Below are 26,570 nucleotides of genomic sequence, written 5' to 3'. Positions count from 1 at the left end.
TATTTGTCCAAGGAACATCAACCTGGTATTGGGTAACCCAGGGCTTCCCAAACTCTCTCCTGGGTCCCCCTCTGGGTGCACATTCTGGTTTTTACCCTAGCATTATATAAGCTGATTCAAATAATCAAAGCATGATGTAGTGTTAGGACAGGACCGAATTTGGGAAACCCTGGGGTAATCTACCCTTCTGTCTCTTCACTTTTTTTAATGTAGTTTCATCACATACTTTTGTTTGTGGATATTGTAGACACAGAAAGTACATGCCCATGGCGCTCCACAATCCTCCATCCATCACAGAATACATAGATGTTAACTGATTATTTGAATGTCCAACAAGGCTTCCTTTGCAGCCTTTCAGTGGGACAGTTATAGCTTGGTTGGTTCTACACTCTTTATACTACAAATCCCACAATTCCATATGCTTAGCTTCTGACGCCTTGAAGGGGAGGCGCGGCAATATTTTCCTTCCCATATTTTATATACTATATTTATTTATTTATTTATGATTTTTTTTTCTAGACAAAAATGGAGAACGATGGCCTCAAATCTTACCAAGAGCATACGGACGATTAATCGTGTCTTCAAATCGGTAGCAAGGTAGCTGACGAGCTAATAAAAAACCCACAAAACAAGAATCACACAATAGAAAACGAGAACAATAGCCACGTTTACCCGTCTATTCAGATTGTCTCTTTCATTTTGACTGGAATTTATAGTTAAAACCGCAGCAGAAATTTAAACTGCGAAATAAGATGTTTTTTTTTAAATACGCTTTGTCTCGAAATCATTTGCCATTTTGCATGTTTTGAAGACCTCAAGAACACGTTGGAAGACGTTTGAGAGACCAAGAAACAGGGATAGGGGTCAACGAAAGGAGTGAACGGCACAAAAAACGCTTGTGTTGCGTCTTGAAATGTATTGTTACATACCCGTTCGGGAACCCTTTACATCTCTGCCTAATCTAGAGTAGAGATAACACTGGCAAGAAGGAAACATCTAGCTATATTTCAAGCTACAATCACCACTGTAACAACATGGAACGCATGTGAACGTGCCACACGGGACCCAGAATCAGCAAGAAAGGCTGCAGGAGAAAGAAACAAGGAAGCGATCCCTTAACAGCTAATATCAACGCTAGCTAGCTAACGGTTGGCTAATAATATTATTTCTAATGCGCGACCAAGGAGTATGCGACTCGATACCAAGAGGTTAGTAATTATAACAGTTTACCACTAAACTCACATCTTCAATGTGATCAGGTATCTACTACATTGTTTTTGCAAGATGCTGAGCAATATGAAAGAGGAAGATTATAGTGCAGGGAAGCGAATGGAGGTGAGATGACGGAGGACTTTGTGTAATTAATTGATTTTATTAATTTATATAACAATCCTTTTTTCAGTGTTATTCATGTACAGCATGTTCACTGCACAACATGTAGTGAACTAACTACGTACAGTAGCCAGTAGAGCAGCCACACTAGTTAGCTAGCTAACGTTAGCTGCTAAGTTATTGGCTGCGCATCTATATTGTAGCTAGCTAGCTAACGTTAGCTAACGTTAGTCATCAGACTCAATCTTGCGCTACAGGCCATAATACGTGCAGCCATGTATTATTACAGTAGTCCCTCCCAACAAACACCATTGCTATGAACATTTCAAGCATGTTTTATCGATACATGATTTGTGTGTTAAGTAAATGCTTGTGGTGATTGTTAGCAAGCAGGCTAACAAGCTTGCTTGCCACAGCAGCAAGCAACGCCGATACTTGGTTGAATGATTTGTTTCCATCTAATGAATCAAACCCCCAGTATTTACTGAATTATTTCATATAAAACATGTCACTGGATGTAAGTGTACTGCGTTATAACACACCCATTGTATGCCATGGCTTGATTGGCAAAGGTTCCTCTGGGGAGGCACACATTGAAATTACTGTTTTGATTTCACGAGTGCCTGACTGGTACTAACATCTATCTCAGTTCAGTTTCTGCAATATCATGCCTCTGTCCTTCCTTACCCTCTCTCCTTCCTTAGCCCCTCTTTGTGTGAGATGGAGAGAGACCATACACTTTGTCCATGTTTGGCTCTAATTTATAACATCCTATATTATCATCATCTATGCCCCCCCCCCCCAAGCCAGCAAGGTGTCATGGCATTAATGTCTCATTATATTCCACACGTATCTGTTTATCTACATTGAGTCATGCAAAGTATAGCCTACAAATTAGGGTTGGGCTGATATATGATTTAAATTAAAAAAAACGATTTTTGAATGTCGCAATATTTGGAGTAGCATATTGTAGAAGAGGTCTTTTCAAATATGGCCCAACCCTACTACACATCTGACATGATATCAAATATATTTTTATTTGTCACATGCTTCGTAAACAGCAGGTGTAGACTAACAGTGGCAATGTAGAGACACTGAAAATAGAGAAATAATAGATACCCAAGGAGTAACGATAACTGGGCTGTATACACGGGGTACCAGTAAGTAATTGAATTATGTGTTCATAAAACTAGGGATAGAGTGACTAGGCAATATGATAGATATAAACAGTAGCAGACGGATATGTGATGAGTAATAAAAGAAAATGGTGTAAAAAGGGTCAATGCAGATAGTCCGGGTAGCTATTTGGCCAACTATTTAGCAGCCTTATTGCTTGTGGTAGAAGCTATTCAGGGTCCTGTTGGTTCCAGACTTGGTGAATCGGTACCACTTGCTGTGCGGTAGCAGAGAGAACAGTCAATGAATCGGGTGGCTGGAGGCTTTGAGGATTTGTAGGACCTTCCTCTGACAATGCCTGGTATAGAGGTCCTGGATGGCAGGAAGCTTTGCCCCAGTCATGTACTCGGCCGGATGCACCACCCTCTGTAGCACCTTGCAGTTGCTATACCAAGCGGTGATTCAGCCAGTCAAGATGCTCTCAATGGTGCAGCTGTAGAAATTTTTGAGGAGCTTAGCGCCCACGCCATCTGAGGGCCCATCTTTTCAGCCTCCTGAGGGGACGAGTCATTGTCGTTCCCTCTCTGTGACTGTTCGTGTGTGTCGACAATGATAGATCCTTAGTGATGTGGAAACCAAGAAACTTGAAACTCTCAAACCGTTCCTCAACAGCCCTGTTGATGTGAATGGGGGCATGCTTGCCCCTCCGTTTCCTGTAGTCTACAATCAGCTCTTTTATCTTGCTGACTTTGAGGGAGAGGTTGTTGTCCAGGCACCATACTGACAGGTCTCGGTCCTCCTCCCTATAAGCTTTCTCATTGCCAGCGGTGGTAGGCCTGATCACAGACGGCAGTGTTGTCAGCATACTTAATGATGGCGTTGAAGTCGTGCGGCCACACAGTTGTGGGTAAACAGGGAGGGGGACTAAGCATGCACCCCTGAGGGGCCCCCGTGTTGCGGGTCAATGTGGCAGACATGTTGTTGCCTACCCTCACCACCTGGGGGTGGCCCGTCAGGAATTCCAGGATTCAGTTGCAGAGGGAGGTGTTCAGTCCCAGGGTCCTTAGCTTAATGATGAGCTTGGTGGGCACTATGGTGTTGAATGCTGAGCTGTAATCAATGAACAGCATTCTCACATAGGTGTTCCTCTTTTCCAGGTGGGAGAGGACAGTGTGGATTGCTATAGCGATTGTGTCATCTGTGGATCTGTTGGGGCGGTATGCAAATTGAAGTGGGTCCAGGTTGTCTGGGGTGATGGTGTTGATGTTTCATGGCTACAGATGTGAATACTACGTGGGATAGTCATTTAGAGGTTACGTTGGCACAAGGACTATGGTGGTCAGCTTGAAACATGTCGGTATAACAGACTGGGTCAGGGAGAGGCTGAACATTTCAGTGATAACACTTGCCAGCTGGGCCTTGAATGTTAACCTGTTTTAAATGTCTTACTCACCTGGGCTACGGCGAGAGTGATCACACAGTCGTTCGGAATAGCTGGTGCTCTCGTGCATGGTTCAGTGTTGCTCGCTTCAAAGCAAGCTTACAAGGTATTTAGCTTGTCTGGTCGGCTGGCTGGGCAGCTCACGGCTGCGTTTCTTTTTGTAATCCATGATAGTTCACAAGCCCTGCCACATCTGACGAGCCTCAGAGCTGGTGTAGTAGATTCAATCTTAGTCCTGTATTGATGCTTTGCCTGTTTCATGGCTCGTCGGAGGTTGTAGCGGGATTTCTGGTTGGAAATGTATGTACTGTCACTGTGGGGACGTTGTCGTCGATGCACTTATTAATGAAGCCGGTGACTGATGTGGTGAACTCCTCAATGACATCGGATGAATCCCGGAACATATTCCAGTCTGTGCAAGCAGATGACATACACGCATTGAGTAGCTGGTCCCTCAAATCCAGACACTGCACGCCAAAATGCCCCCGTAGGTAAAATTATTTTTGAAGTATCTGCTGAAGTCCAAAAAAGCCTTTTGAATTCTATCCGAAGGGAATCGGTTGTAGTTGTGTATTACCTGTTAACAGGCAAAATATGCCTAACCCTCATGTAATTGTGCACTAGATAGGCCTGTACAGTTGTTTCCTATAGGTTTTTAAATAAGTACTATGCCTTAAAGTACCATCCAGAGATTGTGGCACCAACATTAAACTTGGCCTCTTTTTAAAGGTTCTGAAAACAGAAGAAATGGATCCAAATGCAGTTCATCCACTGGCTGAAGGTCCACAGAGACAACGATTGTGCCATCAGTGAGCACTTAATTTGAAACGCAGTTACTCAAAATGTCAGAGTGTGTAAACAAATGTCCAAGATCTAATGATGAATCATGGGACCATTAGACATTTCAAAGCCTATTCCCTCAGCCTAAAATATATCTGTTTAGTTGTCCACGCAATGCAATTTGAACCTCCCAAAACCCCTCAACATCCACAGCCACGTATGATGCAATAATGATCTTCCTGACCAGTCTTTCGTTCTAGGCAGGAACCACATTCTTCTTTACAGAAGAGAAGACCCAGGGCCTCAGTGCCTTTGCCATGGGCTCTTTGATTCTGGCTGTTTTGAGGAAATGTAGGATCACCTGTGATAGTTCCAAGAGTGAAGGGGCGAGGCGGGATTTGTTGTTACAAGAAACAATATCTGTTAAGTTCCCGAGGCTTTGTGTTCCAAGTTAAGCAACTAGCTTGGGGCCTGTCACGTGGGTTTGGGCTAAGACTAAACCAAGCCTATTTTATTAGAGGCCATGGAATGCAGAGATTTCATACACTCCCTACAGTATGTGCCCTGTTGTATTTGAATACATGATGGTAAGGAGCATAGAGCATACGCTATAGCCTGTCTGTCTGAGGAGTCGTCGAGAGAGCAGACTGGCCTCCTGTTGCCCACTAGTGTTTGCACTGTCAGTCTTTCTCTTGGTCTCTTACATGGGTCTATGAATACACTGGCATGCGTATTCAGTATGTTCACTGAATAAGCTCTTGTCCTTTCTCCTCTTTCCTTCTCTTTATCTATCCTGCTCTCTTTGGCGCACACCCCAGTTTGTGTATGTTCCTGAACTGTTTGTCCTCCCTCCCATATGACACGAGGGGATATTCCGATTGGGGTGCTTATCTGTATTTGCAGTGCATATTTGTGCTAACCGGTATAATTTTCTTCAGTTACTGCAGAGTGGATGTCCAGGTGTTAACCTGTCTCCTGTTTTCCAGTTGACTGTTGTGTATGTGAAGTTTGACCTCTCTGTTGACTGCAGAGGGGTTGTCAGACAGTATGTGCATATGGTATAGTCTTATACACTGCATATACAGTTACAGCCTATCTGTTATGTACAGTGCATTTGGAAAGAATTCACTTTGTTACATTACAGTGTACTCTAAAATTGATTAAATCGTTTTTTCCCCCTCATCAATCTACACACAATACCCCTAAAGACAAAGCAAAAACAAGTTTTAGAAATGTTTGTAAATTTATTAAAAATAAACTGAAGTATTACATTTCACAGTACTTTGTTGAAGCTCCTTTGGCAGCGATTACAGCCTTGAGTCTTCTTGGGTATGACACTACAAGCTTGGCACACCTGTATTTTGGGAGTTTCTCCCATTCTTCTCTGTAGATCCTCTCAATCTCCTGTCAAGTTGGTTGGGGAGCGTCACTGCACTGCTATTTTCAAGTCTCTCCAGAGATATTCGATCTGGTTCAAGTCTTGGTTCTGGCTGGGCCACTCGAATACATTCAAAGACTTGTCCCGAAGCCACTCCTGCGTTGTCTTGGCTGTGTGCTTAGGGTCGTTGTCCTGTTGGAAGGTGAACATTCACCCCAGTCTAAGGTCCTGAGCACTCTGGAGGAGGATCTTTCATTAAGGATCTCTATACTTTGCTCCATTCATCTTTCCCTCGTTCCTGACTACTCTTCCAGTCCCTGCTGCTGAAAAACATCTCCACAGGATGATGCTGCCACCATGCTTCGCCGAAAGGATGGTGCCAGATTTCCTCCAGAAGTGACACTTGGCATTCAGGCCAAAGAGTTCAATCTAGTTTCTCATGGTCAGTCTTTAGATGCCTTTTGGCAAACTCCAAGCTGGGCTGTCATGCGCCTATTACTGAGGAGTGGCATCCGTCTGGCCTCTCAACCATAAAGGCCTGATTTGGTGGAGTGCTGCAGAGATGGTTGTCCTTCTGGAAGGATCTTCACTCTGGAGCTCTGTCAGAGTGACTGTTGGGTTCTTGGTCACCTCCCTGACAAAGGCTCTTCTCCGCCGATTGCTCCGTTTGGCCTGGCGGCCAGCTCCAGGAAGGGTCTTGGTGGTTCCATACTTCTTCCATTTAAGAATGATGGAGGCTGCTGTGTTCTTGGGGACCTTCAATGCTGCAGAAAGTTGTAGGTACCCTTCCCCAGATCTGTGCCTCGACACAATCCTGTCTTGGAGCTTTACGGATAATTTCTTTGACCTCATGGCTTGGTTTTCTGCTCTGACATGCACTGTCAACTGTGGGACCTTTATAGAGATAGACAGGTGTGCCTTTCCAAATCATGGCCAATCAATTGAAGTTACCACAGATGGACTCCATTCAAGTTGAAGAAATGTCTCAAGGATGATCAATGGAACAGGATGCACCGGAGCTCAATTTTGAGTCTCATAGCAAAGGGGCTGAATAATTGTGTAAATATGATATCTGTTTTTTGTGTAGATAAAACATGTTTTTTTCAGAATAAGGCTGTAATGTAACAAAACGGGGGTCTGAATACTTTCCGAATGCACTGGAGACATTTGTTTACCTGTGTCTTTTTTTCTCTCCAGAGGGGAGGTCTGGCTGCTGGCATCTAGTATATGTAGTTTATATTTGTATTGACCTGTGTGTCTCTCCTCTCCCCAGTTGACTGCAGAGGGGATGTCAGGCAGTAAGGCTCTGGGAGGGGCACGGCGGCGGCGGACGCGGTGCCGACGCTGTCAGGCCTGCATGCGGACAGAGTGCGGCGAGTGCCACTTCTGCAAGGACATGAAAAAGTTTGGCGGGCCCGGAAGGATGAAGCAGTCCTGTCTGCTCCGACAGTGCACAGCGGTAAGTTAGAACACACACGCTAGTGATGGGGGGGGGAGAAATCAATACAGTTACATATCAGGATATTATTTTCGAGGTGGTATCGTTTTCTTTTTTTTTCTGCTAGTTGGCTGTACCTGCATCAAAACTGCAGTATTTTCCCTTCATAGCTTGTTCTCCATCTTCTTTTTAAATAGGCAGCCTATTTGTTTTCAGCAGCTTATGCTCTCTCTTGTCCCTCTGCAGTAGACATATGGTGAGCAATATATTTGAACATTGAATCGCAATAAAATCACAGTATCAAATTGCAATACATATAGAATTGAGATACACAGCTCCGCCCCCCCCGCAGCTCCTCGCCCAAGCCCTTCCAGGTTCTCCTTTACCCAAATCCAGATAGCAGATGTTCTGAAAGAGCTGCAAAACCTGGACCTGTACAAATCAGCTGGGCTTGACAATCTGGACCCTCTATTTCTGAAACTATCCGCCGCCATTGTCGCAACCCCTATTACCAGCCTGTTCAACCTCTCTTTCATATCGTCTGAGATCCCCAAGGATTGGAAAGCTGCCGCAGTCATCCCCCTCTTCAAAGGGGGAGACACCCTGGACCCAAACTGCTACAGACCTATATCCATCCTGCCCTGCCTATCTAAGGTCGTTGAAAGCCAAGTCAACAAACAGGTCACTGACCATCTCGAATCCCACCGTACCTTCTCCGCTGTGCAATCTGGTTTCCGAGCCGGTCACGGGTGCACCTCAGCCACGCTCAAGGTACTAAACGATATCATAACCGCCATCGATAAAAGACAGTACTGTGCAGCCGTCTTCATCGACCTTGCCAAGGCTTCCGACTCTGTCAATCACCATATTCTTATCGGCAGACTCAGTAGCCTCGGTTTTTCGGATGACTGCCTTGCCTGGTTCACCAATTACTTTGCAGACAGAGTTCAGTGTGTCAAATTGGAGGGCATGCTGTCCGGTCCTCTGGCAGTCTCTATGGGGGTGCCACAGGGTTCAATTCTCGGGCCGACTCTTTTCTCTGTATATATCAATGATGTTGCTCTTGCTGCGGGCGATTCCCTGATCCACCTCTACGCAGACGACACCATTCTATATACTTCCGGCCCGTCCTTGGACACTGTGCTATCTAACCTCCAAACGAGCTTCAATGCCATACAACACTCCTTCCGTGGCCTCCAACTGCTCTTAAACGCTAGTAAAACCAAATGCATGCTTTTCAACCGATCGCTGCCTGCACCCACATGCCCGACGAGCATCACCACCCTGGATGGTTCCGACCTTGAATATGTGGACATCTATAAGTACCTAGGTGTCTGACTAGACTGTAAACTCTCCTTCCAGACTCATATCAAACATCTCCAATCAAATCAAATCAAGAGTCTGCTTTCTATTCCGCAACAAAGCCTCCTTCACTCACACCGCCAAAAAAAAAAACTGACTATCCTACCGATCCTTGACTTCGATGTCATCTACAAAATTGCTTCCAACACTCTACTCAGCAAACTGGATGCAATTTATCACAGTGCCATCCGTTTTGTCACTAAAGCACCTTATACCACCCACCACTGCGACTTGTATGCTCTAGTCGGCTGGACCTCGCTACATATTCGTCGCCAGACCCACTGGCTCCAGGTCATCTACAAGTCCATGCTAGGTAAAGCTCCGCCTTATCTCAGTTCACTGGTCACGATGGCAACACCCATCCGTAGCACGCGCTCCAGCAGGTGTATCTCACTGATCATCCCTAAAGCCAACACCTCATTTGGCCGCCTTTCGTTCCAGTACTCTGCTGCCTGTGACTGGAACGAATTGCAAAAATCCCTGAAGTTGGAGACTTTCATCTCCCTCACCAACTTCAAACATGTGCTATCTGAGTAGCTAACCGATCGCTACAGCTGTACATAGTCTATTGGTAAATAGCCCACCCATTTTCACCTACCTCATCCCCATACTGTTTTTATTTATTTACTCTTCTGCTCTTTTGCACACCAGTATCTCTACTTGTACATGACCATCTGATCATTTATCACTCCAGTGTTAATCTGCAAAATTGTAATTATTCGCCTACCTCCTCATGCCTTTTGCACACATTGTATATAGACTCCCCTTTTTTTCCTACTGTGTTATGGACTTGTTAATTGTTTACTCCATGTGTAACTCTGTTGTCTGTTCACACTGCTATGCTTTATCTTGGCCAGGTCGCAGTTGCAAATGAGAACATGTTCTCAACTAGCCTACCTGGTTAAATAAAGGTGAAATAAAATAAAAAATAAAAATCTTATCGGCACCAAATATTGCATTGTGAGGTCCCTGGCAATTCCCAGCCCTAACACGTACTGCTCATTTTTGCCTCGTTACCAATATTATTCTACTCTCACTAAGAAATGTACCACTGCTCTATTCCATCCAAAAGTGAATGTATTAGGAAATTTATCAATTGTACAACTGATGCCATTTTCTAGATAGTGTCAGATGTTACATCCTAACTTTTGAAACATGCACAGGACATGCAGTGCATTCGGAAAGTATTCAGACCCTTTACCTTTTCCACATTTTGTTACGTTACAGCCTTATTCTAAATTGGATTAAAGAAAAAAAAGTGCCCCACAATGACAAAGCGATAACAGGTTTTTAGAAATGTTTGCAAATGTATTAATTAAAAACAGATACCATACTTAGGTATCCAGACCCATTGCTATGAGACGAAATTGAGCTCTTGTGCATCCTGTTTCCATTGATCATCCTTGAGATGTTTCTATAACTTGATTGGAGTCCACCTGTCATAAATTAAATTAATTGGACATGATTTGGAAAGGCACACACCTGTTTTATATAAGGTCCCACAGTTGACAGTGCATGTCAGAGCAAAAACCAAGTCATGAGGTCAAGGAATTGTCCATAAAGCTCAGAGACAGGATTGTGTCGAGGCACAGATCTGGGTAAGGGTAACAAAACATTTCTGCAGCGTTAAAGGTCCCCAAGAACACAGTAGCCTCCATCATTCTGAAATGGAAGAGGTATGGAATCACCAAGGCTCTTCCTAGAGCTGGCCGCCCGGCCAAACTGAGCAATCGAGGGAGAAGGGCCTTGGTCAGGGAGGTGATCGAGGACCTGATATTCACTCTGACAGAGCACCAGAGTTCCTATGCGGCGTTGGGAGAACCTTCCAGAAGGACAACAATCTTTGCAGCACTCCACCAATCAGATGCCACTCCTCAGTAAAGGGCAAATGACAGCCCTCTTGAAGTTTGCCTAAAGGACTCTGACCATGAGAAACAAGATTCTCTGGTCTGATGAAACCAAGATTGAACTCTTTGGCCTGAATACCAAGCGTCATGTCTGGAGGAAACCTGGCAAGATCCCTACAGTGAGGCATGGTGGTGGCAGCATCATGCTGTGGGGATGTTTTTCAGCAGCAGGGACTGGGAGATTAGTCAGGAAAGATGAACAGAGTAAAGTACAGAGGTCCTTAATGGAAACCTGCTCCAGAGTTCTCAGGACCTCAGACTGGGGCAAAGGTTCACCTTCCAACAGGATAATGAGCCTAAGCACACAGCCAAGACAATGCATGTGTGGCTTTGGGACAAGTCTCTGAATGTCCCTGTGTGACCCGGACTAGAACCCGCTTGAACATCTCTGGAGAGACCTGAAAATAGCTGTGCAACGACGCTACCCATCCAACCTGACAGAGCTAGAGAGGATCTGCAGAGAAGAATGGGAGAAACTCCCCAAATACAGGTGTGCCAAGCTTGTAGCGTCATACCCAAGAAGACTCGATGCTGTAATCGCTGCCAAAGGTGCTTCAACCAAGTACTGAGTAAAGGGTCTGAATACATGTACATGGTTTTTTTTTTATTTTTATACATTTGCAAAAAATTCTAAACCTCTATTTGCTTTATCAATATGGGGTATTCTATGTAGATTGGAGGGGGGACAATTTAATACATTTTAGAATAGGGCTGTAACGTAACATAATGTGGAAAAAGTCAAGGGGTCTGAATACTTTCCGAATGCACTGTATACTTTTGTCGTTTTCAATGTGTAATGAGATTTGATTGGCATCTGGTATATAGAGCACATTACCTAACCTATAGCTTAATTAACCTCAGTATCAAATATTGTAATTTATCCACGCAAGACTGAAGTTTAGGTTGTTTTTCCTGTTACACAAACCTTCCACCCTGCCAAACAATAAACGTGAAGGGAGTTTCCACATACACTGCTAACATGTTGTGACCCGCGTCTTTTCCCAAACGTGAAAGGACGAGCTTTTGGAATATCACTCACACTTATTGAGATCCCGTGTAAACAGAAACTACCGTTTAGACTAGAATATAAACTCATGTTGTTTATGATACACAATCGATTGACAACTCATTGACGACAGTTAGTGCCTTCAGAAAAATATTCATACTCCTTGATTTGTATAAATATGCACACCCATTTGACACAACAAATTGAGCTCTGGTGCATCCAATTTCCTTTGATCATCCTTGATGTTACTACAACTTGATTGGACATGATTTAGAAAGAAAAACACCTGTCTATATAAGGTCTCACAGTTGACAGTGCATGTCAGAGCAGAAACTATACCATGAAGTCTGAGGAACTGTCTGTAGATCTCTGAGATATAATTGTGATGAGGCATATATCTTAGGGAGGGTATAAAACAATTTCTACAGTGTTGAAAGTTTCCAAGAGCACATTGGCCTCGAAAAAATATGGAACTACCCAGACTCTGCCTGGAGGTGGCCGTCTGACCAAACTGAGCAAGAAGGACCTTGGTCAGGGAGGTGACCAAGAACCCAATAACTACTCTGACAGAACTACAAAGTTCCTTGGCTGAGATAGGAGAACCTGCCAGAAGGAAAGCGGTCGTATATGTGCTTTTGTATGTATGCCAGTGGGTATGCTGTATATAGGGTTGCAAAGGGTCGGAAACTTATTAAGAAATTTTCCATGGGAAGTCAGTGTTCTGCCATGGCCAGCGACGAGCCCGGATCTCAATCCCATTGAACACGTCTGGGACCTGTTGGATTGGAAGGTGAGGGCTAGGGCCAATTCCCCCCAGAAATGTCAGGAAACCTGCAGGTGCCTTGGTGGAAGAGTGGGGTAACATCTCGCAGCAAAAACGGGAAATCTGGTGCAGTCCATGAGGAGGAGATGCACTGCAGTACTTAATGCAGCTGGTGGCCACACCAGATACTGACTGTTACCTTTGATTTTGACCCCCCCCCCCTTGTTCAGGGACACATTATTCAATTTCTGTTAGTCACATGTCTGTGGAACTTGTTCAGTTTGCCTGTTGTTGAACCTTAAGTTCATACAAATATTTACACATTAAGTTTGCTGAAAATAAACACAGTTGACAGTGAGAGGACGTTTCTTTTTTTGCTGAGTTTATTTTTATTTATTTATTTAAAAAATCTTTACAGGACAATGCCACAGGCACGATCTGATGTGTGGAGACATTTCACTGCAGCTAATGTAGAAGGAAAAGCTGTGTACATTTTGCAAATACTGTGCCAAATCAAATGTGAAGAATGCAACAAAGATGCAGAATCATCTGGCCAAGTGCATAAAGTTCATTCAGCGCTCACAACACGCAACATCTGACAAAAGTCCCTCTACTTCTATTTGATGTGAACATGATGAATCACACCTTATCGATAGCAACAGCTCATGATCCTCCTGTAATGAGGTTTTTTGACTCAATGGAGGAACGTAGTCAGAAAAATTCTGATGAATGTCTTGCTCGAGCTGTGTATGCAACTAGTTCACTTCTGATGCTCACAGGCAATGTGTATTGGAATAGATTTCTGAATGTTCTTCACCCAGCATACACCGTGCCAACATGTTGAACTCTGAGATGCAGAGATCGAGTGGAGGTCAAGCAAATCCTAGAGAAAGCAGACTGTATTGCAATCATCTCTGATGGTTGGTCGAATGTTCGTGGGCAAGGAATAATTAACTACATCCTCTCTACCCCTCAACCAGTATTCTACAAGAGCACAGACACAAGGGACAACAGACACACCGGTCTCTACATTGCAGATGAGCTGAAGGCCGTCATCAATGACCTTCGTCCACAGAAGGTATTTGCACTGGTGACAGACAATGCAGTGAACATGAAGGCTACTTGGTCTAAAGTGAGGGGTCCTACCCTCACATCACACCCATTGGTTGTGCTGCTCATGCATTAAATCTTCCCATCAAGGACATCATGGCACTGAAAACAATGGATACATTCTACAAAAGAGCCAAGGAAATGGTTAGGTATGTGATCAAGGTCCTCAATTTATAGCAGCAATCTACCTCACCAAGCAAGGTGAGAAGAATAAGAGCACCACATTGAAGCTGCCCCGCAATACCCGTTGGGATGGTGTTGTCGTCATTTTTGACACTCTCCAAGAAATTGCCATATCACAGTCTGCCGATATGGATAGCCCCATCAAGAGGATCCTCCTGGATGATGCATTTTGGGAGAGAGTGGTAAGCAGCCTGAAACTCCTGAAACCAGTAGCAGTAGCCATTGCACGCCTTGAGGGAGACAATGTCACCCTGTCTGATGTTCAGACTCTGCTTGCAGATGTAAGAGGAGAAATCCGTACTGTCCTGCCCACTTCACTGTTGCTCCAAGCAAAGGAAACTGCAGTTCTGAAATTCATCAAAAAGCGTGAAGACTTCTGCCTTGGGCTCATACACGCCGCAGCGTTCAAGTTGGACCCCAAGTATGCTGGCAAGAGCATCCTGTCTGTTAGAGAGATCAACAAGGCCTATGGTGTCTCGCCACCTTGGCCAGGATGGGGGCAAGGTTCTTGGCAGTCTGGCGAAGTACACTTCCAAGCAAGGTCTTTGGGATGGAGATGCAAACATCTCATCAGCCACCTAGTGGAAGGGACTTTGTGGATCTGAGGCTCTTTCCCCTATTGCCTCCATCATCCTCCAAATCCAACCAACATCAGCTGCCTCAGAGCGCAAATGGTCCTTGTTTGGGAACACACACACACCAAAGCATGTAACAGGCTGACCAATGCAAGGGTGGAAAAATTGGTGGCCATCTGGGAAAGTTTGAGGCTTTTTGAGCCTGACAACGAGCCATCCTCAACAAGGTTGGAAAGTGACAGTGAAGATTAGGCCTCTGATGTTCAAGAGGTGGACATTGAGGAGGTCCAGGGAGAAGAAATGGAAGCCTGAGAGGAAGACAACCAAAGCTTTAGTCTAGAAACTATCATTTTACAGATGTATGTTGAAAACATTTTTGGGAGATGCGATGGATCATTGGGATCATTCAATATTCCCTTTTTGTTGTTCAGTGAAATCATCCCATGTGATGAGTCAACTAGTTTCTTTTATTTCTATTGGAAGGATTTAATAAATTGCAATTGTCTTATACGGTAAAAGGTTTGTTTGTCTCCATATGATATGGTAAATATAACCAATGCAAAAAAACATCTACATTTAAATGGTATTAATATGCATATTCCTGTTAATTCCCACAAAGTTTCCACCTCTGAATATTTCCCAAAATGTGCAACCCTAACTGTATATATTTGTTTATTGATTCTATGGAACCCAGGACTCCCTGGAAAACAGTGGCAATTGTTACTGAGGTGGACTATCCTGGCTAAATAAATAAAATGAAGGAAAAAAAAAATCAAGTTTCTGCAGCACTTCACCAATCTGGGCTTGATGGGTGAGTGGCCAGATGAAGGCCACTCCTGAGAAATAGGCAAATTACGGCACACCTGGAGTTTGTAAAAAGGCTTTGAGATCATAAGAGAGCAAGAGATTCTGTGGTCTGATGAGACACATTTTACTCCTTGGCCTGAATGCAAAGCACTATGTCTGGAGAAAACCAGGCACCACTCATCACCTGTCTAACACCATCCCTACCGTGAAGCATGGTGGAGGCAGCCCATGGTATGTGCAAATGACCTGAGACTGGGGCGAAGATTAACGTTCCAACGGGACAATGACCCCAAGCATACGGCCAGGGCAACGCTGGAATGGCTTCAGAACAAGAATGTGAAAGTCTGAGTGGTCCAGCCAATGCCCAGACTTGGATCCCATTTTTGAAAAACAGTGGAAAGACTTGAAGATTGTTGTTAACCACCAATATGTATCTAATTTAACAGAGCTTCAGAAAATCTGCAAGGAAGAATGTAAGAAAATCCCCAAATCCAGATGTGCAAAGCTGATACAGACATACCCAAGACGACTCAAAGTTGTAATTGCCGCCAAATGTGCTTCTATTGACTCGGGTGCGAATACTTATGTAAATTAGAGTTCTGTATAAAATGTTCAATAAATTAGCAAAAAAATGTAAAAACATGCTTTCAATATTTCATTATGGTGTAGTTGGGTGAGTTCACTAATCAATTTTGAATTCAGGCTGTAACAACAAAATGTGCAATAAGTAAGGAGAATTAATACTTTCTGAAGGCACTGTATGACATACAATATGTCAACTGTTTTTTGCTGTTTACATTCTGAAAATCAGCCTCTGGTTTAGCAAAGCTGTTTCAGAGAGCAAATGTCATCAAAATAGAGTAGTCATCCCATGCAGGAAAGTGGATAAGCTTGTTCGAGCGCCTTTAGTGATTTAGGGTGTGATTTTTATCGATTGGTTTGCGAATGCCTGAAATGGCATAGATGGTTGGTTGCTTCGACGTGGGAAATGTGATGTGTTTCCTTGGTAACTGAGCACATTGTTACTTGGGTGTTATTTTTTTGGGCGGGCAGCAATTTGCTTTGATCTGTTTTATTTTCTCTACAGATAGCTGGGAGACTGATCTTGTGGTGAAGGAAGGAAATTAGGTTGGATGTATACAGGGATACTAATCCACAGAATCTGTGCAGATTAGTTCTTCAATCTCATTAGTTTCTAATCGTTGGTCAATGGATCTTGGCTAGATTCTGTTCACCTCAAACTTGTTTGGCTTGATAAGTGAGTAATTTTCACCTCAGTACAGTTTTATTTTTTCGATAGTCAAAATTCCACTGTTGGCAGGTTCATGAAAATGTTGAGCTGGACAACTGGGGTAATGTGTCAAAGAAAATAAACCTAATAAATACAGTGCTCTGTCCCTGTGCTTCTGAAAAAGCACTCCTCACTTTACCTCTTTATTATTTTTAATTTTTTTAATTAAGTGGCTGGCTAATATCTCTATATTAATGCATTTGCTTTCATCCACACACTCTCAATTAGCTAGGTCCTCCTAAGAGCAGCAGGTGTCCAATTTTGTTTTATTTGTTCCTGCGCTTCAATTTAGATGCATAATAAATGTACCATCCATAGTGAATGAATACATAGTTTCAGCTCCACCTCTGAGCCCTCTATCCTGAATGGGCCCACATACAATATTTGATTTATGTACATACACACATTTTATATTGGTTACGCACATACAATATTTGATTTATATTGAATAAATATATTGTTTAACATGGTTATATAACATGTTATTTTCTTCCTTGTAGCCTGTGTTGCCCCACACAGCGGTGTGCTTCTCGTGTGGGGAGGCGGGGAAGGAGGACACGGTAGACACAGAAGAAGAGAAGTTTAGCCTCTCTCTGATGGAGTGTACCATCTGCAACGAGATCATCCACCCCAGCTGCCTCAAGGTGGGGCCATACCCTCTGTGTATGGCCGGCTGTCATAGCTGGAGAAGTGTGTGTGTGTGTGTGTGTGTGAGAGAGTGGGTGTGTCTCTTCCATTCTTACGGTCTTAAGTCAAATGCCTGCTCTATCTAGTATTGGTTACATACATTTATTGATTGAATGATTTGTGATTTCATTGTTTTATTTTCTCCAACCTACAGATGGGTAAAGCAGAAGGCATCATAAACGATGAGATCCCGAATTGTTGGGAGTGTCCAAAATGCCATAAGGAAGGCAAGACCAGTAAGGTGAGAACTGTGACTGGGAACACTAGTCTGTCAGGCTCTGCTGATAAAACTAAACCAGAGAGGTTGACAAAGGACATCTATGATGTATGGATTAATTAAGAATGGTTGATAAGGTAGGAGGATTGATTTGGAATGGAACACGTTAGTCCTTTTATAGAAAATGTATTTGTCTAAATAAGCTCTCAAATTGGAATATAATTTTGTTTCATTGACCCGATCCCCATTTCATATACTGTAGTAGGCTATTACATATACAGTGCATTCAGAAATTATTCAGACACCTTGACTTTTTCCACATTTCGTTATGTCACAGCCTCATTCTAAAATTGATTAAATAGTCCCTCCCCCCTACACACATTATCCCGTAATGACAAAGCAAAAGCAGGTTTTTAGAAATCTTTGAATAAAATAAACGTAAATATCGCTTTTACCTAAGTATTCAGATCTTTTACTCAGTATTTTGTTGAAACACCTTTAGCAGCGATTACAGCCTTGTCTTCTTGGGTATGAGGCGACAAGCTTGGCACACCTGTATTTGGGGAGTTTCTCCCATTCTTCTCTGCAGATCCTCTCAAGCTCTGTCAGTTTGATAGGGAGCTGTTAGATCGGTTTCAAGTCCGGGCTCTGGCTGGGCCACTCGAGTACATTCAAAGACTTGTCCTGAAGCCACTCCTGCGTTGTCTTGGCTGTGCGCCGAGGGTCGTTGTCCTGTTGGAAGGTGAACATTTGCCCCAGTCTGAGGTCCTGAGAGCTCTGGAGCAGGTTTTCATCAAGGATATCTCTACTTTTCTCTGTTCATCTTTCCCTTTATCCTGACTAGTCTCCCAGTCCCCGCTGCTGAAAAACATCCCACAGCATGATGCTGCCACCATGTTTCACTGTAGGGATGGTGCCAGGTTTCCTCCAGACGTGACGCTTGGCATTCAAACTCCGAGGGGCTGTCATGTTAATTTATTATACTGAGGAGTGGCTTCTGTCTGGCCACTGTTCGATAAAGGCCCGATTGTTGGAGTGCCACAGAGATGTTTGTCCTTCTGGAAGGTTCTCCCATTATTGAATCAATTTTAGAATAAGACTAACGGAACAAAGGGGAAGGGGTCTGAATACATTCCGAATGTACTGTACATATTCATCAATCCTCTTCCCCTTTCTCCACACATCAGGACGGGGGTGATGGCTCAGGGAAGAGGCGGATGGACAACGGGGAGGTGGGCCGATGGAAGCTGACCGACGATCCTCCGCCCACCAAAAAGAAACCCCCCTCTTTAGATGACGGGGGGCGGCAGGACGGTCACAAGAGGAAGAAGGAGAAGGAGCTTCCCCAGGACAGCGGCCCCAAAAAGAAGGTAGGACGATCTTGGTGAAGTGTTGCAGTTTGCAGACATTTAGCATGCACACCGAGTATACCAAACATTAGGAACACCTTCCTAATACTGTGTTGCATCCCTCCCCTTTTGCCCTCAGAACAGCCTCAATTCGTCGGGCATGGACTCTAAAAGGGGCAGAAAGCGTTCCACAGGGATGCTGGCACATGTTGACCCCAATGCTTCCCACAGTTGTGTCAAGTTGGCTGGGTGTCTTTTGGGTGGTGGACCATTCTTGATACACACGGGAAACTGTGTATCAACGCTGCTGTGAAATCAGCATTGCAGTTCTTGACACAAACTGGTGTGCCTGGCACCTAGTACCATACCCCGTTCAAAGGCACTTGAGTCTTTTGTCTTGCCCATTCACCCTCTGACTGGCACACATACAAAATCCATGTCTCAATTGTCTAAAGGCTTAAAAATCCTCTTTAACCTGTCTCCTCCCATTCATCTACAAAGATTTTTGATGTGGATTTAACAGGTGACATCAAAAAGGAATCATGGCTTTCATCTGGTCAGTCTGTCATGGAAAGTGCAGGTGTCCTTAATGTTTTGTATGCTCAGTGTATAGTTGCTAAGAGGCCTACAAGTTGTGACCAATTGTATGAACGCAGCTTGCCAACTCTTCTCTGTCTGACCTTTTACCTCAGATGAAAGGGGCGCATGAAAAACGCTTGAAAAAGGTAATTTCATGTGAACAAAATGTTAAGCTCTGTCATAAAGCATATGGTAACTACGAACTGGATTCAATCTGTATCGCTGAAGTTCCCCGTACATTTTTTTTTAAAGGTAATTCCTGATTGAGTCAACATCTGCAGTGTTTACCGTTGAATGCAGTCTTTGCGAATGCGCCAACATTGCCCTTGAATTTCAATTGAGGTATAATGCGAATCTTCTGGGATATGGACTGAATCCAGCTCTTAGTTGAGTTCAAGTTATATTTCTCAATGGTAAAGGTTAGGGTTCATGCTCCTCTGTCACTCTCTTCACTAACGTTATCCCTCCCATGACAGAAACAGAAGCCTAACGTGTCAGAGACTGCAGAGTCCAATGGGCCCAACTCCTCCACCGGGGGCGGCCAGGGTTCCGGAGGGGGTTCCAACTCCACGCAGTCCCCCACCTCTACGGCCAGCCAGGACCAGCGCTCGCACCACCGTGAGAAATTGGAGCGCTTCAAGCGCATGTGCCAGCTCCTTGAGCGTGTCCGCGAGTCCAGCTCATCGAGCTCGTCAAGTTCTGAGTCTGACTCGGAGTCCGACTCTGACTCGCCTTCCGGTTCAGATGGCCGGCGCGGCTCTGAACCGTCCTCCCCCGTACTCGTCACTTATAGCAACAGTGCAAGGGAGCGCAACCGGGAACGGGACAGGGAGAGGGACAGGAGGCTGGCGGAGCTGGGCTTCAGTGCCAGTGAGGACTCTGAGGGAGAGGGAAGTGTTAAAGAGGAGGAGGAGGCGGTGGAGGAGCAGGTTGTGGGAGACAAGCCTCGGCGTAGAGGGGAGGGACCTCCACGGGGCCGCAAGGGGCTTACGACGGACGGGAATGATGAGGAGAGTGGGGAGAGGAGTCGGAAGTCTACCCCATTGCCTCCACCCTCCCCACTCTCCTCCACCCAGCCTCCACCTTCCTCCGGCCACGGCCCCTCGCCAGGTTCCGAGGGATTCTCTGGTAAGCGCAGCAACGGCTCTGAGACGCGCAATGGACGGACACGGGCGGGGGTGAGGGACCGGGAGACTCAAGAGAAGGAGAACGCCAACAACAGCAGCGGAGGCTCGGTGGCCAACCACCGACACGGAACTGGCAAGGGCAACAAGGGCAGCAAGATCCGTAGCAACAAGCAAACAGGGTCCCAACCAACATCGAGGAACAGTAGCAACTCTTCCGCTTCTACTGCCACTTCCACATCCAATGGGGGAGGGGGGGGGCTGCTGAGCCCAGGCAGCAACTCCTCAGGGGGCATGTCAGCCCTCGCCGCCTCACCCCGGTCACAGCCGTCCCGGATGGCTCCACGTTCGCAGATGATGAAACGCAGCCCCCCTGCTGTGCCCTCGCCTCCCCGGCCTGTTCAGATGGAGCGGCACTTGGTGCGGCCACCACCCGCCTGCCCCGAGCCCCACTGCCTGCCCCTGGACAGCGGCTCCTCCCACGTGATGCCCCGCGACGTCTGGCTCCACGTCTTCCAGCACCTCAGCCAGAGGGAGCTGTGCGTCTGCATGCGGGTCTGTCGGACATGGAGCCGGTGGTAAGTCTAGACAAAAGGTTCAGATGTGGTCAGCATCCAGTTGGGCTGGAAGGGGGTAGTTCAACACAAACTTGTTTGGACTACTGAGAAATGCATCTTTGATGTTGAGAACAATAGAAAACCATCCCTGAAAGGATATTCATTGACAACAGTGACTCAAATTATGTGGCGTACAGTAGACCAGACTTTCTTTTGTTCTCATCCCAGTCTTTTATTTTCTGTCTTGCTCTCTCAGGTGCTGTGATAAGAGATTGTGGAATCAGATTGACCTCAGCCGGCAGCGCTCTATCACCCCTCCTATGCTGAGTGGTATAATCCGCAGGCAACCAGTCTCCCTTAACCTGGGCTATACCAACATCTCGAAGAAGCAGCTCATGTGGCTTATCAACCGTCTACAAGGTATCTTGTGTTCATTCAACACCTCTGCCTCCCTACCTCATCTTTTTTTCCATCAATATAGCCTGATCATATCCTATTGTAGTTTGGCTGTCATCACCTCATTGCTGTATTGCTAGTCTGCCTCAGGGATTACGCTAACTCCTGGCCTCTTTCTCTCCCAGGTCTACTGGAGCTGAATGTGTCAGGCTGTCCCTGGTCCTCTGTGTCGGCCCTGTGTCAGGCTGCTTGTCCCTGCCTGCGTCTGCTCGACCTCAGCCGGATAGAAGACATGAAGGACTCTCACCTGAGGGAGCTCCTGGCGCCCCCTGCTGACACTCGGACAGGTTAGTGACAAGTCACTCACATGATTGATTAGCCATCCATAACCTGCAATACGAGGTGAATGCTATATAGGTGCAAATGAAATACAGTTGCAAATGCAGAGAATTGGTCTGTGTTAACAAAGCCCTGGCTTCCCAAATATTTTTTTGAAATCCAGTTTGTTGTGATTTTGTTTAATTAGTTTTGTTTTACCAGTTCCTCCAATCAAACTACTTGTTTACTGGTGAATACAGACAAGGGCATTAGTAGTTGGAGATTTCCGAGGAAGCGGACTGGTGTGAATTGTATTGGAATGTCGGGAGGCCCAGCTTCGTTGTTATAGGCACGTTATTGGGGACATGCACAATTCTGGAAGGAGAAATGGAGTACCTTGAGAAAGCAAGTACAAGATGGGTGTCAGGGATGGAGCGGCAGTATTATCATAAGGAGGCGTGTATGTGCAAAATGGAGAAGGAATGGAGGCAAAAAAAGAGGGAGAAGAGGTCTAAGAGTGAGGGAAGAAGAAGGTGAGCTTGAGTCGGATAAAAAATGGTGGAAGAAAAGGGAGAGGGTTTGTCAAAGAATGGGAGAAAGTATAAGCAGAGGGAGCTGAAGACGAGGAGAAATGGAAGTGAATGAGGGTGAAGTCTCGGAGGTGGTAGGTGAGGTGAAGTTGTCGAAAACTGAGGTATGCACCAAGGATCAGGATAAAGAAGAGTCTGACAGTAGGCGTGTAGTTTATGGAAAAAGGGGACTCTTGAATTTTGGCTGATCCATTTGTGGTTTCGTGGTGGGTGGAAAAAGTGTTGGGTAATGTGGACTCGGTGAGGGTAAAGTGGTCTAGTGATAATTGTTTGTTTCTGTTGGGCAGAGGAAGAATGCGCTCAAAGCAAAACGAATGGGGGCAAGTAAAGTGAATTGTTTCGTTCTCGTGAAAAGGGCACCCGTGAAGGAGTGATAGCTGGGGTAGCAGTAGATATACAGTTGAAATCAGAAGTTTACATACACTTAGGTTTGAGTCATTAAAACTCGATTTTCAACCACTCCACAAATGTATTGTTGACAAACTATAGTTTTGGCAAGGCGGTTAGGACATCTACTTTGTGCATGACACAAGTAATTTTTCCAACAATTGTTAACAGATTATTTCACTGTAACACTAAATTGACTGTGCCTTTTTAAACAGCTTGGAAAACTCCAGAAAAGGATGTCATGGCTTTAGAAGCTTCTGATAGGCTAATTGGCATAATTTGAGTAAATTGGAGGTGTACCTGTGGATGTATTTCAAAGCCTACCTTCAAACTCAGTGCCTCTTTGCCCGACATCATGGGAAAATCAAAAGAAATCAGACAAGACCTCAGGAAAAAAAAGTGTAGACCTCCACAAGTCTGGTTCATCCTTGGGAGCAATTTGCAAATGCCTGAAGGTACCACGTTCATCTGTACAAACAATAGTACGCAACTATAAACACCATGGGACCATGCAGCCGTCTTACTGCTCAGGAAGGAGACGCGTTCTCTCTCCTAGAGATGAACGTACTTTGGTGCGAAAGGTGCAAATCAATCCCAGAACAACAGCAGAGGACCTTGTGAAGATGCTGGAGGAAACCGCTACAAACGTATCTATATCCACAGTAAAACAAGTCTTATATCTACATAACCTGAAAGGCCGCTCAGCAAGGAAGAAGCCACTGCTCCAAAACCGCCATAAAGCCAGACTAAGGTTTGTAACTGCACATGGGGACAAAGATTGGACTTTTTGAGAAATGTCCTCTGGTCTGATGAAACAAAAATAGAACTGTTTAGCCATAATGGCCATCATTATGTTTGGAGGAAAAACTGGGAGGCTTGCAAGCCGAAGAACACCATCCCAACCATGAAGCATGGGGGTGGCAGCATCATGTTGTGGGGGTGCTTTGCTGCAGGAGGGACTCGTGCACTTCACAAAATAGATGGCATCATGAGGTAGGAAAATTATGTGGATATATTGAAGCAACATCTCAAGACAGCCAGGAAGTTAAAGCTTGGTCGCAAATGGGTCTTCCAAATGGACAATGACCCCAAGCATACTTTCCAAGGTGGCAAAATGTCTTCAGGACAACAAAGTCAAGGTATTGGAGTGGCCATCACAAATCCCTGACCTCAATCCTATAGAAGATGTGTGGGCAGAACTGAAAAGGCATGTGCGAGCAAGGAGGCCTACAAACCTGACTCAGTTAAACCAGTTCTGTCAGGAGGAATGGGCCAAAATTCACCCAACTTATTGTGGGGAGCTTGTGGAATCCTACCCGAAACGTGTGACCCAAGTTAAACAACTTTATTTTGGCCCATTCCTCCATGCATATCTCCTCTAGAGCAGTGATGTTTTGGGGCTGTTGCTCTCATTTTGTCTGTCATAATTGAAGTGTACCTATGATGAAAATTACAGGCCTCATCTTTTTAAGTGGGAGAACTTGCACAATGGGTGGCTGACTAAATACTTTTTTCCCCCCACTGTATAAGTTATTCTGTACGAGTGTTTGTGCCGAATACATTGAGATGTTACAGGTGTCAAGCTTGTGGCCGTGTGCTAGCAGTGTGTAGGAGGGAGGGTCCAAGGTGTGAGAAATGTGCAGAAGGGCATGAGACAAAGGAATGTGTAGTAGTGGAATGTGTTAATTATAGGGGTGCCCATGAAGCTGGGGATCAGAAATGTCCCGTGCGAGAGAGGCAGGTTGAGGTTTCTAGGGTTAGAGTAGAGCAGAAGTTGTCATATGATGAGGCAGTGAAGAAAGTAGAGGAAGATGGGTTAAGGGAGAGGAGTGGTGAGAGTAGTAGAGATATACCAGTACAGAGGGATAGGCCAAAAAGTGAAACAAGTTTCAGTAAGATTGGATTTTTTAGCATTTATAGCAAAGGTTATTAATTGTACTGCAGGGATGGATTGGAAGTCTCAGAAAATTGAGGTTGTTGTGGCAGCTGCAGAGAGGTATTTGGGTGTGTGAGACTTGACAACAGAAGAGTTACAGGATATGTTAAGTTGTGATGTCTCGTCCTTTCAGGGTGATGTCATGAGGTAGGAATGAATACATTTAATTAGTGGAGTAGGGGGGTGTTCATTTTATTTTGTATAATTTTGAAAAGAGTGAGTATAGTGTTAGATGGTAGGGTATTTATTTAGTACATTTTTCTTTTTCAAGTAAAGTATAAGGGAGTTGTACTCCAATCTAGTAGGTGGCGGTAGTGCAACAAATTGGATGCCAACCGCTGTTAAACCTCATAGAAGAAGTAACCTGCACTACACTATGGAAGGGAAGATGCCGTGCTGTGTTCATTGGCATTTGTGACATCGTCTATCCAATCGTCTATAAAATGTACTGTTTAATTTCACTGTACTGTCATGCTTGTTTTCAGTGAATATTGTTGCAAGTGAAGAATCACTCCCTTTTTCATAGTGCAGTAGTTCCCACACTTTTTATAGTCCCGTACTCTTCCAAACATTCAACCTCCAGTTGCGTACCCCCTCCAGCACCAGGGTCAGCGCACTCTCAAATGTTGTTTTTTTTGCCATCATTGTAAGCCTGCCACACACACTACACGATACATTTATTAAACATAAGAATGAGTGAGTTTTTGCCACAAACCAGCTCGTGGTAAATGACAAAGTTCTTATAGGACCAGGGCACAAATAATAATAACCAATAATTTTGCTCTTTATTTAACCATCTTACATATAAAACCATATTTGTTCATCAAAAATTGTGACTAACTCACCACAGGTTGATGAGAAGGGTGTGCTTGAAAGGATGCACATAACTCCGCAATGTTGGGTTGTATTGGAGAGTCTGTCTTAAATCATTTTCCACACAGTCTGCCTGTATTTAGTTTTCATGCTAGTGAGAGCCGAGAATCCACTCACATAGGTAAGTGGTTGCAAAGGGCATCAGTGTCTTAACAGCGCGATTTGCCAAGGCAGGATACTCTGCAATTCACAGAACTGCTTGTTGCAATTTCGGTGAGGCTCTCTAGTTCAGATATTGGTAAGTGGACTGGAGGCAGGGCATGAAAGGGATAACGAATCCAGTTGTTTGTGTCATCTGTTTGGGGAATGTAATTGCGCACCCAGCTCACTCAGGTGCTTCGCTATATCACATTTGACATTTTCCGTAAGCTTGAGTTAATTTGCACACAAATCATACAATGATGGAAAGACCTGTGCGTTGTCCTTGTTAATGCAGACCGAGAAGAGCTCCAACTTCTGAATCATAGCACATTGAATGTAGTTGCGGAGAGTCCCTGTAATCTTAGCTTCAGATCATTCAGGCGGGGAAAAACGTCACCCAGATAGGCCAGTCGTGTGAGAAACTCATCATGCAAGCAGTCAAACATGTGAAAATGGTTTAGTAAAAACTAAGCTTGTCTCTCAAAAAAACGTGTCAATATTTTGCCCCTTGATAACAGCTCATTTTTTTGTATGTGAATCACATTTTTATTTAGCCAACCCCAATTTGGGAATACCTGTCATAGTGCATTACATTGATAAACACAGACTGTGAATCCTAAAAGTCCTGTAACAACATGTTTTGCTTTTCCTTGGTCGAAAAGCTCATGGCGAGAGCAGAGGGGGGCGGTTCCAGAACGTAACAGAGCTGCGATTGGCTGGGCTGGACTTGACAGATGTCACGTCCCGCCTGTTGGTGCGCTACCTGCCCCACTTGACCAAGCTGGACCTGAGTCAGTGTGGCAACATCACGGACCAGACCATCCACACACTGACCTCTCCCATGTCTCCACTGAAAGATAGCCTCACCCACCTCAACCTGGCAGGTAAAGACTACACGGTAAACTGACTAGCCCCAAATACACCAAG

General features: G+C 44.7%; 1 protein-coding gene across 4 annotated transcripts in view; it reads left to right on the top strand.

The window, feature by feature from the left end:
* Positions 1-499: 499 nt before the first annotated feature.
* LOC135555782 (F-box/LRR-repeat protein 19-like) overlaps positions 500-26,570 on the top strand; it is a 29,851-nt gene continuing 3,780 nt past the window's right edge. Inside the window, exons 1-10 of one of the 4 annotated variants that reach the window (XM_064988513.1) lie at positions 500-1,208; positions 7,321-7,506; positions 16,990-17,133; positions 17,331-17,417; positions 18,581-18,763; positions 19,435-19,467; positions 19,798-21,023; positions 21,259-21,422; positions 21,584-21,745; positions 26,306-26,527. In XM_064988513.1, the coding sequence (XP_064844585.1) occupies positions 7,336-7,506; positions 16,990-17,133; positions 17,331-17,417; positions 18,581-18,763; positions 19,435-19,467; positions 19,798-21,023; positions 21,259-21,422; positions 21,584-21,745; positions 26,306-26,527 (2,392 nt within the window). In that variant the 5' untranslated portion in view covers positions 500-1,208; positions 7,321-7,335. The other 3 variants (XM_064988511.1, XM_064988514.1, XM_064988512.1) reach the window with 3 other exon arrangements.

The sequence above is a fragment of the Oncorhynchus masou genome, chromosome 15 (assembly GCF_036934945.1).
Source record: "Oncorhynchus masou masou isolate Uvic2021 chromosome 15, UVic_Omas_1.1, whole genome shotgun sequence".
Classification (NCBI taxonomy): Eukaryota; Metazoa; Chordata; class Actinopteri; order Salmoniformes; family Salmonidae; genus Oncorhynchus; species Oncorhynchus masou.
The sequence above is the reverse complement of the archived record's forward strand: the minus strand, read 5'-3'. Positions and strand labels throughout refer to the sequence as shown.